The 17,515-nt window shown below is 34.5% G+C and overlaps 1 protein-coding gene across 1 annotated transcript; it reads left to right on the forward strand.

Moving 5' to 3' along the window:
- Nucleotides 1-1,852: 1,852 nt before the first annotated feature.
- On the forward strand, nucleotides 1,853-2,791 carry LOC116592463 (olfactory receptor 6C74-like). The gene has a single exon (XM_032345656.1). The coding sequence runs from the start codon at nucleotides 1,853-1,855 to the stop codon at nucleotides 2,789-2,791; it is 939 nt and encodes a 312-aa protein (XP_032201547.1).
- Nucleotides 2,792-17,515: the final 14,724 nt, after the last annotated feature.

A 17,515-nucleotide genomic window follows, 5' to 3' on the forward strand; every position in this document is an offset into this window, starting at 1 on the left:
ATACTGACGAAAGAAATCTTCCTTAGACTCGTTAATTTTTTTTAAAAAAGCACTATAAGTTGCCCTATAATTGTTGGTAGAAATTGTACTTTTCAGAGGACAACTTAGGAAAAAATCCTCTTTCTTTTTTTTTTTTTTTAAATTTTATTTATTTATTTATTTATTTATTTTTATTTCCAGCATAACAGTATTCATTATTTTTGCACCACACCCCGTGCTCCATGCAATCCGTCCTCTTTCAAATTTAATCCTGATCTCCAATTTGATAGCTGTGCAAACCAGAACAATCTGATTGTCACACTTAATATATGCCATGTGTTGTGATAACCATAGTTTATCTCTAGTTAATATTTATTTAATTACTTGTTAGCCAAATATTTGAATATTCTTATAATAAGGAAATACATGTCTTCTAAAATTTTGTCAAAACCCTACTTTGTGATTCACTGTGTTTGAAACTTACCCAATACTCTAATCTCTTTTAGTCCCTGTTGACTTCAAACTGTTCAAGTTTTCAGTCTGTATTTTAGACAAAGAATAAAATGGTAAGTGTAAAGCATAGAAGCAGATGGGGAGAAATTATATGATAACATTTTCTTATCATTGTAATTTACTAATCCTTATTAATTTGCATATCACTAATTTTAAGATTATTACTAATTTGTTTTAATTTTCTTTTACTTTTTACTTGTTAATTTACTTCTTTTAATTTTTTCCATAAACTCACTCTTCTATTTCTTTTTTTTTTTAGGTTTATTTATATGTTTGAGAAAGAAAAAGAGACAAAGAGCAGGGGAAAGGGCAGAGGGAGAGTAAAAGAAGCAAACTCTATCCTGAACGTGGAGTGGGACTTAATCTGGGATCCTGAAATCATGACCTGAGCCAAAATCAAGGGCCTGCTGCGTTTTTGATTCAGGCATCTTTCACTATCCTATTTCTAAAAACCATAGCATCTCTAGGTTTCCATAAAGCTTTGTCTTTATCTTTCTACTTGCTCATGTAATTTCCTGAAACCATATTTATATATTTCTATCTACTTATATATCCATTACTCTCATTTTTATTTTTTTCATTTTTCAGAATCATAACTTTTAGAGGAAAACTGCACTTTTTTTTTATTATTACACACACCAAAATTACCAGACTATTTCTACTGATTTTGTTTGAGAATACAACATGGGAAGAGTAGGGATTATAACAGAGATTGATGGGATGGAAATACTACTAAGGACAGAAAATAAAATGATTCATGATATTTCACATTCACTTCTCTGAAATTGTATTTCATTAGCCATGAAAGGAATGACAGAAGAATCAGGTACTTGAATCTGATTAGCTGAGTAAAATGGTAAAGCTATAGTAAGCCTGTTTATTGACATGATCAGGGGTGTGTGTACTTTATGAAAACCACTTTCTGATGTACTTTTAATGACAATAATCACTTTAATTCTAGAATGAAAATCTCTTAAATAAGCAGGAAATGGGATCCATCTCAACTCTTTGAAAAAATCAAGAGAGAAGAAGCATTTTTCCATGCTTAAAACTCACTCTAATTTCCCTCTAATATTTCCTCTTATATAAAAATAGTCAACAATTGCTATCATCACATATGTAATTCTCTAGTAGAACTGCATTAAAGTTGAAATTATCTGTCCAGATGCTCTGGAAATGCAAACTATTGTTTCTCCTGGCATAGCCTCTTCAAAGCCTGAATGAACATTTTGTTACACTATCTGAAATTTGCTTGCTAACTTTATTTTAGACAATTAAATCACTCTTATTTTTCCACTGGGATTGTCAGTGTTTTTCTGTTTGTGTTTCCTATTTAGAACTGGAAAAGTAGAGGACAGTAATGGGAAACCACACACAAGTGACAGTGTTCATTCTGGCAGGTTTGACTGATGACCCACAGTTGAAAGTTGTGTTATTTGTCTTTTTGCTTCTCACCTACTTGCTGAGTGTCACTGGCAATCTGACCATCATCACACTCACCCTGGTGGATACTTACCTCAAGACCCCCATGTATTTTTTCCTTAGGAATTTTTCCTTCCTAGAAATTTCATATACTACTACATGCATCCCTAAATTGTTGGTTACTATGGCAACTGGAGACAAAACCATTTCCTTTAATTGTTGTGCAACTCAAGTGTTTTTTGCCTTCCTTCTTGGTGCATCTGAATTTTACTTGCTGGCTGCTATGTCCTATGACCGCTATGTTGCCATCTGTAAGCCCCTGCATTACACAACCGTCATGAACAGTAAGATCTGCATTCAACTTGTCTTCTGTTGTTGGCTTGCTGGGTTTTTTGTCATCTTTCCACCTCTCCTCTTAGGCATAAATCTTGACTTCTGTGCCTCCAACATTGTTGACCATTTCTACTGTGATACTACACCCCTGCTGCAGATCTCCTGCTCAGACACACAGCTCTTAGAGACAATGGGATACATCTCTGCTTTGGTGACACTCATAGTCACATTGGTGATGGTGATAATATCATATACCTGTATTGCCTCAACAATTCTAAAAATCCCTTCTGCTAATCAGAGGAAAAAAGCTTTTTCAACATGTTCTTCTCACATGATTGTGATATCCCTTTCTTATGGCAGCTGCATCTTCATGTATGTCAAACCATCAGTCAAACAAAGAACATCTTTTTCCAAGGGAATTGCAGTGCTCAATACTTCCGTGGCTCCACTTTTGAATCCTTTCATCTACACTTTGCGGAACCAGCAGGTGAAGAAAGCCTTCATGAATGTGGTACACAAAACTGTTTCTTTTCCAAACAAATGAGTATCCTGTTCCGTAACATACTGCAAAAAATGAAGAAGTCTCATATAATACCAGTGTATTCATTAGTAGCTTTCAGTACATAGTTTCCTCTTTTTCCCCCCTTTATCCCTATGATACTCATCTTAATCTCTTTCAAGTTTTATTCACAAAAGCTTTTGCTCCCCAGAAGTTAATATTCCTATATTCTTCATTAGATATATCTTTTTTTCTCATCTCACTTCCTTTTCATCTAGATATAGAAAAGAAATCCAGCCGCATTTTTCAGTCTATCTCTTTTGTCTTTAATTCTTAGTTACTCAAGACTACAAAATGTTGTTTAATTTGAATTATGCTTACTGTAACACGCAATTCAAAGGTTATTACTATCTTTATTTTTGATCAGGCTTATTTTCTTAAACACAATGAGTTTATTTACTCATTTAAATAAGTAAATTAAATGAGTATTTAATTTACTTAAAATTATATTCATTTATATTTTTAAAATAGTTTGTTTGCAATAATTATGTTTAAAGTAATTATAATAAAATTTTAACAGAGATTAGTCATCAGTGGTGGTACTCATCTTTGAAATTGTCTATTAAAAATGTGATTGTTTGGGCACCTGGGAGGCTCAGTGGGTTAAAGCCTCTGCCTTCGGCTCGGGTCATGATCCCAGGGTTCTGGGATCGAGCCCCACATTGGGCTTTCTGCTCAGCAGGGAGCTTGCTTCCCCCTCTCTCTCTCGGCCTGCCTCTCTGCCTACTTGTGATCTCTGTCTGTCAAATAAATAAATAAAGTCTTTAAAAAAAATGCGATTGTTTTTGCTAAAGTGCATTCTATAGGAACTAGTTATTTAGAAAGAAATGTTTGAATAATGTTATCTCAAGGAGCTGAATCAAATATAAGCAGGAGGAAGACTACATATATAATCAACTGGAACAATTATATGTTTATATAAAGCTTGTAGAATGAACTGCATCTTAAAAGATATTTGGGTCACAAATAAGATTTCAAGAATGTTGTAATTATATATATGTGTGTGTTTATATACACATGCATATACACACATAGTATGTATATATGTATGTGCGTATATGTATGTATGTATGTGTGCATGTACATATCTGTGTACATATACATATACATATATGTATATCCATATTAAGACAGTCTAATACAGTTGACCCTGAAGAGCATAGTGATTGTGCAATGCTCCTTGCAAAATAAAATTTGCATATAACTTCTTACTCTCTAAAAAGTTTACTGTTGATAGACTACTGTTGACAAGTAGTCAAGACTTACTGATAGAATAAGACTTACTGGTAACATAACCAGTTTATTAACACATATTTTATATATTATATATGTTATATCTTGTATTATTATAATAATAAAATAAGCTAGAGAAAAGAAAATGTTATTAAGAAAATCATAAAAAATATGCTTACAGTACTGTATGTATTTATCAAAAAAATTTACATGTAAGTGGAACAGTACATGTCAAATCTGTATTGTACAAGGGTCCGCTGTACAAGAACAACCTAAACTAAGGCCATCTCAATATTCTGATTATTTTGATCCTATTAATGTGCCAAATACAATGAATTTGCTTAAAATATACTGTCTTGGGATGGGATCATTGGATGATGGGCATTAAGGAGGTCGTATGATGTGAAGAGCACGGGGTGTTATATGCAACTGATGAATTATTGAAGACTACCTCTGAAACTAGTGACATACTACATGTCAGCTAATTGAATTTGAATTAAAAAAAAAGAAGAAAAAAAAAAAACCTTCTGTTCAATTTAGCCACTAGTTTATTTTTGGAGCTATTCTGAAAAAGCTTCTTTTACATATTTTAAGATATCTGTCACTTACAAGTTATTTATCACAGATTCTCTAAATCTTAATAAGGGTCTAGCATTTCTAAACTAAGACTTTTCCATTCCTACTTATTCCCAAGCCCAGACAGATGACAGTAGCACCAACTGTCTTCTCTGTCGTTTGTCTATGAAATACCACCTTATACCATGTCTCTAGAACTGCAACATTTGGCCTCCAAATCCTGATTGCCCAAAGAGTTTACTATTGCTGGATTTTGCTTTGTTTTTGCTTCTGTTCTTGTTAAATTGGTTTTTAACAAGTAATACAGCATTTTAAATACAGGCACAGCTAACTTCTTGAGAGAACATCCACCTAAAATGCTGATATGCTTTACCAAAAATGACTCCAGTTTTGCTGCTCTAGTGATGTAGGCCGGACAACAAATATGATATAAAAATAAGATTTATATTTCGTTGACAACCCACTAAGTGCATGCACTGCTAGGTGTTCTATATAAATCACATAATTATGGAAAAAATATTGTAATATAATTATTATTAGTATTATGTATAGTACCAAAAGAAAGCTGAGAGTGACTAAGATCATTTTGGAAGGTACACAGATAAAATGATTAGTGAAAATTTAAACTCAGGAAGGTTAGTTTTCATTACTTCAACTGAAGATCTTGTTATATATTAAATTTTTATCTTTAGCTTATTCTCCAGATATTATGGACCTGTCTGATAGATGTCTGGCATTTATTTTCTTCACAAAATTAGTGTTCTGAGTGATAACTATAAGAGTATTAGTAGTATCACTTTCATTCTGTTTGCCATTATACTTTCATTGAATTCGCACATTCTTGTGCTTTCTAATATTTTCTTGTCTCAAAATGTGTAAACTGTTCTGATCCCTCTAAGTATTCAATTAAAATATCACCTTTCTGGGGAGCCTGGGTGGCTCATTTGGTTAAGCATCTGCCTTTGGCTTAGGTCATGATCCTGGAGTCCTGGAATCAAGCCCCCCAACAAACTCCCCATCAAATCCCCCATTGAGCCCCTCATCAAGCCCTGCATCCAGCTCCCTGCTCAGCAGGGAACCTGTTTCTCCCTCTCCCTCTGTCTGCCACTCCCCATGATTGTTCTCTTTCTCTCTCTCTCTCTCTGTCAAATGAATAAGTAAAATCTTTTTTTAAAAATATCATCTTTCTTAGACCATTACCTATTTTTTCAAAGAAGACTAAATAATTCAATTTTCTGGGCCTCTTCATCCTCAAGACATTATTTTTTTAGTAATTCAATAGCATCTTTTATAAAATGATTTTATTTATTTATTTGACAGTCAGAGATAGAGCAGAAGCAGCGGAGCAGCAGGCAGAGGGAGAGGAAGAAGTAGACTCCCCACCCAGCAGGGAGCCCTGTGTGGGACTCCATCCTAACTGGGATCATAACCTGAACCTAAGGTAGGCACTTAATGACTGAGCCACCTAGCACCCTCAATGGCATCTATCTTACAAAGATCACTCTAATTTGTTAGTAGATTTGCTCATAAAATTAGCTGTTTTAATTTTTCCAAAATAAATTCTAGTAGGTATGAATTTCTCCATCTTCTTATGCTCACAGTCTTGTTTTTGTTCTTTCATCAAATTAATCTTCCTAAATTTAAATAAAACCCTATGATTAAGAGATCTTTATATGAAACTCAAAAGAAAATTATGGAAGCTACCATGCTTTGTCTCAGGAAACTATCTCACATTTTAGTCAGTTGAATCCCTTATCCTCTGAATAAATTTTTTTTGCATATCTCCTATTATAAATACAACACCAATATTTTTATTCAGTTGAAAAGTAATATAAGGTTAAGTTGTCTGAACATTAATGTATGAAAGGGTACAGATAATTGTCCCATAAAAAATAGTGTTAGATAGACTCGTCTTTTTCTGAAAATCTCAAATTTCATTTCCTAAATTTTAGAATACATTTCTCATCCTTGAGGTTTCTTTCCCCCAAAAGTAGCATAATTACAATATTCAGATTGTCTAACAAATTTCTACTCATTTCTTTTCATTGGTTAGTTATAATGTGAAATTTTTAGTTACAGATGTCATCTTTTAAAATTTTATTTACTTATTATTTTTATGTTTCTTTTATGATACTATTTAATGAAAGCTAAATTAAGTTTTCCATTGTGATCAGGATACTTGAAAGATTCTTTTCTTAATAAATGTCTCATTGCTTGTTTTCCAATCTGAACTTAGAAAGCATAAATCTTTGCCTACAGTTAGCTATTGCTGACATCACTACTTTTTTACTTCATGTTTTCTCCTCAAACTTCTCACTGGTCTGTAACCCACCCATCAATTTACTGTTTCAAACTCTACCTTTCCAGAGTCAGGAGCCATCTTTTGTTTTGTTTTGTTTTGTTTTTGTTTTTGTTTTTGTTTTTGTCTTGTTTTGTAATTTTAATACATTTCAACAATATTTGGCACAGTTGATCACTGCTTTCTATTTAATATAATTTTTTTTTTGCCCTGGTTAAATGAAACATTATTTTGTGGACTTCTCTGACCATGGTGGTAATCCTTCCTCATTTTTTTTCTTCTGCTGGTTTCTCCTGTGATTGATTCCTAAATAGCAGGAGCCCCAGTTCTCCAAATTCCATCTGAGCCCCTTCTCTTCATTGTCTTTGCACTCTACTCACTTTCCCTAATGATGCATCACACCTAATTCCAAATTGTGTGTGTGTGTGTGTGTGTGTGTGTGTGTAGAACAGCTACAAATGTTCCAGTTGTTGACAAATGCCAAAATATAGATTGAAGATGCTCAGAAAACACAAGCAAGAAAGAAACCCCAAACCAGGTGTATATATTTCTAAACTGATGAAAAACTAAGGCAAAAGATAATCTTAGGCAATGAGGGGAAAAGTATATCACTTACATATAAACTAAAACAAAAATTAGGCCTGATCTCATCAGAAGCAATGCCAACAGAAAGATGATTGGGTGACAATCTAAAGTACAAACAGAAATGGAAGTGAAATAAAAACTTTCACAGATAAAGTAAAACTGAGAGAATATACCTATCTCACAAGAATATACCTGCCAATATACCTATCTCACAAGAAATATTTTTCTTTAATATTTTATTTATTAATTTGTCAGAGAGAGAGAGAAAAAAGCACAAAGCAGGGGAAGCTGCTGGTAGGAGAAGCAGGCTCCCTGCTCAGCAAGGAGTCCAACATGGGACTCCATCCCAAGACCCTGGCATCATGACCTGAGCTGAAATTAGATATTTAACCCACTGAGCTACCCAGACTTCCCTCTCACAAGATTGTTAAAGGACTTTCTTCTAGCAAAAACAAAATGATAGAAGTTAAAAACTTGAAATCTCTCGAAGAAAAAAGAGCTTCCAAAATAGAATAAAAGAAGACAAAATACAATCTGTGTTCTCACCTGAACTACTCTAAAATATGAGTGACTGAAGCAATGATGGTAGTAATATCTTGGGTATTAATAGTAAAATGAAATGTATAGTAAAATGTATAAGGGAAAAGAGGGATGTACTAAGAATATAGGTTCATAATTTGCTTTAAGTGTTATAAATTTTTTTTCAGTGCACAGAATATTTTGAAATATATGTTCCAAACCATGGCACAAATGGGAAAAAAGTTTTTAAATTATTGGAATATTTGAAAATAATACTCTTCTTTTTGAAGATTTTATTTATCCTTTATTTGTAAGAGAGAGAGAGAGCGTGCAAGCAGGGAGAATGGCAGGGAAAGGGAGAAGCAGGATCCATGCTGAGCAAGGAGCCCAGAAGGGAACTTGATCCCAGGACCATGGGTTCATGACATGAGCCAAAGATGCGTAACTGACTGAGGCACCCCAAGAATACTCTTAATATACTATTAGACTAGAATTCAGAAGGCTAAATTTAAAACTTATGGACATGAGTCCATACTGACATAAATAAATGTAGGAGAAGGAAGAGTTCCTCCTTATAGAGGAATTCTAAAAATATATAGACATACTGATTTTTCCAGGAAGTGAAGTTTAACCTTCTTACTTTCAGAGATGTGGGCCATTTTACTGATGTGCTCCCAGGAAGACAGGAAAAATAGAACTATTTTTATTTCAAACTGCAAAACCTTATACAGGTTGTTAAGGAAAATATTAACAGTTGTAAGGAATGTTGATATCATGTACCCCACATACGATGTGATGAGAAAGTGCTTTATCACTCTTATATTCTTCTTCTAAATACAGAACCCTCATCTACTTTGAAAAAGAGAGAGACAAATCCAAATTGAGAAACACTTTTGAAATTGCATGGCAAGTACTCATTCAAACCAACAAGAACATGAACAGCAAGATAAGACAGAAATATCCCAAGATGTAGTGAGAGGATGCAATATAGTATCCTAGATTAGAGCCTATAATGAGACAAGGAAATAAGAGAGAAAACTATTGAAGTACAAACAAATTCAGAACTTTAATTAATAGTCCTGCACCAAGATATGTTCTTTTTTTTAATATGGTTTTTGGGTTTGTTTTTGTTTTTGTTTTTGTTTTTGACAGTAGTATGGGAGGTTTGGGTGCGGGGCAAAATAGATGAGGTTATTATTAAAAAGTTCAAGAAATTAAAAATAGAACTTCCCTATGACCCTGCAATTGCACTCCTGGGTATTTACCCCAAAGATACAGATGTCGTGAAAAGTAGGGCCATCTGTACCCCAGTGTTTATAGCAGCAATGGCCACGGTCGCCAAACTATGGAAAGAACCAAGATGCCCTTCAATGGACGAATGGATAAGGAAGATGTGGTCCATATACACTATGGAGTATTATGCCTCCATCAGAAAGGACGAATACCCAACTTTTGTAGCAACATGGATGGGACTGGAAGATTATGCTGAGTGAAATAAGTCAAGCAGAGAGAGTCAATTATCATATGGTTTCACTTATTTGTGGAGCATAACAAATAGCATGGAGGTCAAGGGGTGTTAGAGAGGAGAAGGGAGTTGGGGTAAATTGGAAGGGGAGGTGAATCATGAGAGACTATGGACTCTGAAAAACAATCTGAGGGGTTTGAAGTGGCGGGGGTGTGGGAGGTTGGGGTACCAGGTTGTGGGTATTATAGAGGGCACGGATTGCATGGAGCACTGGGTGTGGTGAAAAAATAATGGATACTGTTTTTCTGAAAATAAATAAATTGAAAAATTTTTTTTAAAAATGAAAAAAAAAGTTCAAATTTCTACTGATAAATAAGTCACAGAAATGAAAAGTACAGCATACGGAACATAGTCAATTATATTGTAATGACATTGTATGATGACAGATGGTGACAACACATAATCATGGTAAGCTTTGACTAATATATAAAACTGACAAAATACTACATTGTACACCTGAGACTAACATAACATTGCATATCAAAATAATTCTGTAACAAAAATTAAAAACAAATAAATACATTTTTAAATAATATACTAATAATAAAATACATTTACATTAGCAGCGACTGGGTAAAATTTTCTCAAATGAGTTTATTGAAAAAGAACCCACCCCTAAAACATAAAAAAAAAAAAGAACAGAAAACAATTTGTGTCATTAGAAAGCAAAAATACCCAGGATTTGGGAAGCTGTGGTCTTTGAGAAAATTATATTGACTGAGAGGATGCCATACATTCTATAATTTTTCTATTAGCTCCTTGCTCTTTCTTATATAATGAATGGTAAATATATCATGAACGGTAAATTTCCCAGCAAAAAATGGCAAACATTTGCTCTCTTCTCTCACATGAGGCTGGAGAGAAATAAATTGGAATCCACATCTGTCAATGCCAATCAGGGCTTATGTTGGATAGAAAAAGTCCTGTATAGAAGGGAATTGAAGATTAATGAGGCTGGCTTTTTTAAAAATTAACATATAATGTATTATTTGTTTCAGGGGTACAGGTCTGTGACTCATCAGTCTTACACATTTCACAGCACTCACCATAGCACATACCCTCCCCAATGTTCATCTCCCAACCACCCCATCACTCCCACCTCCATCCCCTCCAGCAACCCTCAGTTTGTTTTCTGAGATTAAGAGACTCTTATGATTTGTCTCCCTCCTATTTCATCTTGTTTTATTTTTCCCTCCCTCCCCCCATGATCTTGTCTTGTTTCTCAAATTCCTCATATCAGTGAGATCATATGATAATTGCCTTTCTCTGATTGACTTATTTCACTTAGCATAATAGCCTCTAGTTCCATCCAGGTTGTTGCAAATGACAAAATTTCATTTTTGATAGCAGCTTAATATTCCTGTGTGTGTGTGTGTTTGTGTGTGTGTGTGTGTGTGTGTGTGTGTGTTATCACATCTTCTTTATCCATTCATCTGTTGATGGACATCTAGGCTCTTTCCATAGTTTGAACCTGACATTTTGTAGTGTTTTTTTCTCTGATCACATTTGATAAATCCTAGGTGGCAAGCAATAGCAGCCTGAGACCATGAGTACAAAAGCCACAGATAACTGAAGAATCCAAGAAGAAATTCCTGCTGTCTCCTAGTCTCTGCAGACAAATATTTGACATTTATGATTTCCCAATGTGGAGGAGACTGGGTCAATACCACTGAAATCTTACACCTAAGAATAAGCACAATGAATTTACCATTTCTCAAAAAGCATGGAACAGAGATTAGAATAATCTCATTCCTTGTTTTGGTCAAGGATGTCTGCTTTTACTTTGTGCCAGAAATAATAAAATCCTCCTTGTAGGAATAAACCATCATCCATGCCATTAACATTTGTGAATATGGTTTGAGTATACAATAAAAAATTCACAAACATATCAGAGGGAGGTTCAAATGACCAAGACCATGAACATAAGAGAGTAGAAAGAGACCTGAGAAGATCTACATATATTTAGCACACAGTCTGTAAAATAACTGGAATTAATACTATCATTGAAGAGCTAAAAAATTAACAACTTGTTATTGGGTGTTTAAGAAATGCTTATGCAGGAATCTATAGATTCAATCTCTATGAAAATGCAATCCTTATCAGAATACCAATAGCTTTTTTTTTTATTTGACAGAGACTACAAGTAGGCAGAGAGGCAGGCAGAGAGAGAAGGGTAAGCAGGCTCCCTGCTGAGCAGAGAGCCCAATGTGGGGCTCCATCCCAGGACTTTGAGATTATGACCTGAGCCAAAGGCAGAGGCTTTAACCCACTGAGCCGCCCAGGCACCCTGTAATACCAATAGCCTTTTAACAGACTAGAACATTTCTATAGAAACACAGACTAGAACATTTCTACAGAAAATTTCTATAGAATCACAAAAAAAAAAAAAAACCAAAAAGCTAAACCAGACTTCAGAAAGAAGAACAAAGTTGGAGTTATCACAAATCCAGAATTCAAGCTATACCAAAAAGCTACAAGAATCATAAAAATATGATACAGTCACAAAAATAGACACATAGATCAATAGAACCAGATAGAGCTTAGAAATACATCCACACTTATATCGACAATTAATCTGTGACAAAGAAGGAAAAATATACAATGGGGAAAGAGAATCTTTTCAATGAATGGTGTTAGTTAAAATGGAGAGCTACATGTCAAAGAATGAAGCTGAACAACTTACACTATATACACAAAAATAATTTCAAAATGAGGGAGGGAGGAAGGAGGGGGTAAAGATTCTCAACATGGGTTAAAGATCTAGATGTGAGAGCTGAAACCATTAAAACTCCTGATAGAAAACAAAGGCAGTGATCTCTTGGGCATTGGCCTTAACAACCTATTTATGGGCATGTCTTCTTAGGCCAGGGAAACAAAAGCCAACATAAACTATTTGGACTACACCAAAATAAAAAGCTTTGCACAGTAAAGGAAAACATCAACAAAAGAAAAGGACAACCTATGAACAGAAGGACATACTTGCAAAGGATATATCCAATAAACTGTTAATAATACTAACATGTGGGGCACCTGGGTGGCTGGCTCAGTGGGTTAAAGCCTCTGCCTTGGGCTCAGGTCATGATCCCAGGGTCCTGGGATTGAGCCCCACGTAGGGCTCTCTTCTCCGCAGGGAGCCTGCTTCCTCCCCTCTCTCTCTGCCTGCCTCTCTGCCTACTTGTGATTTCTCTCTGTCAAATAAATAAAATCTTAAAAAAAAATGCTAACATGTACAGAATCCATACAACTTAATACCAAAAAGATACATAATTTGACTTAAAAGTCGGCAGAGAAGATACATAGATATAGGAAAAAATTTTGATAACAATAAGGATTTGGATAATAAGGATATGAGAAAGACAAATATTACAATGATTTAAACAAAGATACTGTATTTTTATCCCATTTAAATGTTTAGGCTTGTATGTTGAAACTCCTCCATGAAATCACTGTGTTTCTAAGCTGGAAAGACCTACAGTGGTGTCAAGAACTTAGGTGTGGTCTCTCTTGTTGTATTTCTAGTGTGATTGCTTATTCTCTGGCTCTAAACGGCTTGTATCCCCTCTACATCACAACACTGAGAGGGGTTAGAGAGCAAGAGGAGGGCAAACTTCTTTTATCAAAAGATAATCCATAGAAATTGCTCATCTCCACTTACACCCTTTGTTTATAATTTAGTCACATGGTCATGACAAATTGCAAGGAAGGCTAGCTATAGTCATAGATAAATATTCCATTAACACAGAGGAAGTGGAGAATGCTTGGGTATTAAGAAATATCCATCAGTTTAAGATCTACTAGATCATACAACAAAGATTATCTGGAAAAAGACACCTTTCAGAAATGAAACTGAGGTCATGCATAAAAAGAATTCCTAGTTGTATCTTCAGGATTAATGGTGATGTATTTAACTTGAGGCAGTGTTTTCTATGACAGGTTAATAAATATTATCACTTTTCATTATCAACAGAAATATTTTTTTCCCTATTTTCTTTCCTGCTATCTATATTTTTGAACTCAAATGTGACTATCCAGAAGAACAATCACATAGTAGGGAAGTCCTAAACTGAATTCCCAGGAGACACAGTTAAAAGTAGTTTTTTAGAGGTGCCTGGGTGCCTCAGTCAGTTGAGCAACTGACTTTTGATTTCAGATCAGGTCATGATCTCAGGGTCGTGAGATCAAGCCCCACATCTGGCTGACAATGGAGTCTGCTTGTCCCTCTTCCTCTGCTCCTCCCTCCTGCTTATAATCTCTCTCTCTCTCTCTCTCATTCTCTCTTTCTCAAATAAATATAGAAATAAATAAAATTTTAAGGTAGGTTTTTAAAATATTTATATTTATTTTTTATTAAGATTTTATTTATTTATTTGATGGTGAGGAAGATGGTGGGAGAGGGAACACAAACAGGGGGAATTCCAGAGAGAGAAACAGGCTTCCTGCTGAGCAGGAAGCCCAGTGCAGAGCTGGGATCATGACCTAACCCAAAGGCAGACACTTAACAACTGAGCCATCTAGGTCCCACAGCATTTGGTGGCCGGGGAGAATTTTGTAATAAATTATAAATATGTGATCCCTTGGGAATGGTGTTCATGGAGCTTATATACTCCTGAGAATTCTCAATATTCTTTAGATTTTTTCCTTCAGGGCCCAGAAAGCATAAATAGTCCAAGGGATCAAGTGTTCACTAACTTATATGGCATTGAGGATAATACAAGGAAAATTATTCAATACAAAAATAAGTAAATCGTAGCAATGGGGAAATTTAATATACTACTCTAAGTATCTACAAAAAAAAAGAACAGCTAATGAAACAATTTACAAAGTTGTCTTAAATACAAAAGAAAAACAATTATAGATTGTAAGCTAGAAGGAGACCCATTCAGAGAGGAAAGGAATATCAGTGTACTCTGTTCAGCACGATGTTAAAGATTTAAAAACTGGAGTAGAGATAATTTTATCTGAATAAATCTGTGTATATATCTTCTTTTGAAAAGGTGTTTTGAGTTTTTAGGTCTTTGGCAGAATGATTTAAAACTCAAAAAAAATGAAAAGAAGAGGTATGTCTAAAATTTAAAAACCATATTTCCTGTTAGTTATGTTTAACCCATGTTGTTCTGTTTTACCATTAAAGAATTTAATTTAAATTTTCTAATCTTTTAAATTTTGATTGTAGAGAAAACAGTGATAGAAGACAAATAGAATACAATGAAAATTTGGTATTAAAAAATTTTTTTTAAAGATTTTATTTATTTATTTGACAGACAGAGATCTCAAGTAGGCAGAGAGACAGGCAGAGAGAGAGAGAGGAGGAAACAGGCTCCCCACTGAGCAGAGAGCCTGATTCAGGGCCTGGTCCCAGGACCCTGGGATCATGAAGGCAAAGGCTTTAACCCACTGAGCCACCCAAGTTCCCCATGAAAATTGCTTTTAAGTTTCACCAGTATTCATAATATCTAATGCAAGTAAACATCATTGTACTCATAGGCCTGACGTCTAATGGTTCTATAATATGAGCTTTGTCAATTTTTGAACAATGTGTGTTGGGGATAGTTGGTGTGTGTAAAGGTTAAAGTTGAACAAAGAAATAACTTGACAGTACAATTCTGATTTAGGTGTTATAAGTATACCTTTAGTTACTGCCATTGGGATATTTTGTGTAAATGTAGATTGCTTCACAATTATGTGAATGTAAAAGGAATGCCCAGGAAAAACAATAGTCCTTTCTTTTTCATTACATTATTAAGGTGATTTTGATAGTAGATCTCATTGTTTATCTTAGAGTCCTCATGTAAATGCCTCTAGATATAATTGGAACCAACTTTTATTTGTCCTTATATATTTATTTTTATTTATATATATACTTTTTATTTTTAAAAAGATTTTATTTATTTCTGAGAAAGAGAGAGCATGTGTGAGAATGAGAGAGAGAACATGAGCAGCAGGGAGAGTCAGAGGCAAAGGGAGAAGCAGACTCCCCTGCTGAGCAGGGAGCCTAATGCAGGACTCAATCCCACAACCCTGGGATCATGACCTGAACCAAAGGAAGATGCTTAACTGATGGAGCCACCCAGGTACCCCTGTACATGCCTTTTAATAATAACAACTTAATGTTTTGGGGGCACCTGGGTGTCTCAGTTCTTGAGCGTCTGCCTTTAGCTCAGGTCATGATCCCAGTGTCCTGGGATCCAGCCCCATATCTGGCTCCCTGCTTAGTGGGGAGCCTACTTCTCTCCCTCTTCAGCTCCTACATCATTGTGTTCCCTCTCTCATTTTCTCTCTTAGTCATAAATAAATAAACTCTTTTAAAAAATAATAATAACTTGTGTTTTTGAGGTTGAAAGTAATTATCTTGGTATCAAGACAGACAGTATTGTCTTACTAGTGCCCAAAGCCAAACCTAAAGTATTTTATTGTGCTTGATGATGAAGATACCAGGGAAGGAAATATTCCTTAGAGATACAAATAATTTTTTGAAGAAATAGACTATAAGATCTCCTATAATTATTTGCACAAAGTATTTTACTTTTAAGGTGATGACTTGGATAATATACTCCTTCAAACTTAAACCTGATTTCCAACTGACCAGCCTAGCAAGCCGGAGCATATGATTGTCTCAGTATATGCGTGGTGTTGAAAAGAGTATCTGTATAGTTAATGTTTCTTTAATTATGAGTTAGCTGAATGTCATTATGATAGGGAAATATATGCTGCCTAAAATTGGTGTCACCACTGTTCTGAGATATGTTGTGTGTTTGAAATGTACCAAATACTCTCATACCCTAGTTCCCTTAGGCCATGCTGATCTCAAAATTGTTCACGTTTTCAGTCTGTATTTTAGACAAAGAATAAAATGGTAAGTGTAAAGCACAGAAGCAGATGGGGAGGAATTTTATTGGAGAACATTTTATCCTTAAAATTTTTACTTACTAAATTACATATTTTAGTTACCTCTTTATTATTTTTTTATTTTAAAAAATTGTCTTAGTAATTAGTATATTTTAAATCTTCTATTTTTTTTTTTTACTCAAATTTGCTATCCTGTCTCTTTAAACCCTTTTTATCTTCTGGGTTTCTGTAAAGCTTTGTCTTTATTGCTCTCTTCTCTTTACCTCTAACACCTCAGACAATTTTCTGAACACTAATTTGTATATTTTTCTCTGCATCTCTATTATTTTTCTCATTTTCACCTTATTTTACTTGATCTATTCTCAGAACTATAACATGCAGAGGAAAACTGAGCTTTTTTCTTATATACACTGAAATTACCAGACTTTTCCCACTGATTTTGTTTCAGGATACAAACTGGGAAGGGGGGATATTGAAGAAATGGAAACACTAATAAGGATGGCAAATAAATAAATTCCCAATATCTCAAAGTCACTTATCTGAAATTGTATCTCATTAGCCATGAAAATAAATGACACAAGAATCAGGTATTTGAGTTGATTAGTTGAAGAAAATGGTAAAGTTATGACAGCCCTGTTTATTGAAGACCACAAGGGGTGTCTGTGTGTGTGTTAAATGGAATAAATGGGCTGCTGTACTTTCAAGGACAGATATCACTTTGTTTCTAGTATGCATACCTTTTAATTGAACAAGAAATGGCATCCATTCCAATTCTTGTGTAAATTCAAGAGAGGAAAAGCATTTTTCTATGTTTGAAATCTCCCTCTAATGTCCATCAAATTTATTTCCTTAAAATATCAACAATTTATACCATCATATAGGTTATTCGCCAGTAGAATTACAAACTGAAGATGGAATTCTCTGTCCAGATGCTCTGGAAATGCAAACTATTGTTTCTCCTGGCATACCCATCTTCAAAACCTGAATGATCATTGTGTTACTCTATCTGAAATGTCGCTTGCTAACCTTATTTTAGACAATTAAATCACTCTTATTTTTCTACTGGGATTGCCAATTCCTTTCTGTTTTTCTTTCCTATTTAGAACTGGAAAAATAGAGGATAGTA

Source organism: Mustela erminea, chromosome 6, assembly GCF_009829155.1.
Source record: "Mustela erminea isolate mMusErm1 chromosome 6, mMusErm1.Pri, whole genome shotgun sequence".
Classification (NCBI taxonomy): Eukaryota; Metazoa; Chordata; class Mammalia; order Carnivora; family Mustelidae; genus Mustela; species Mustela erminea.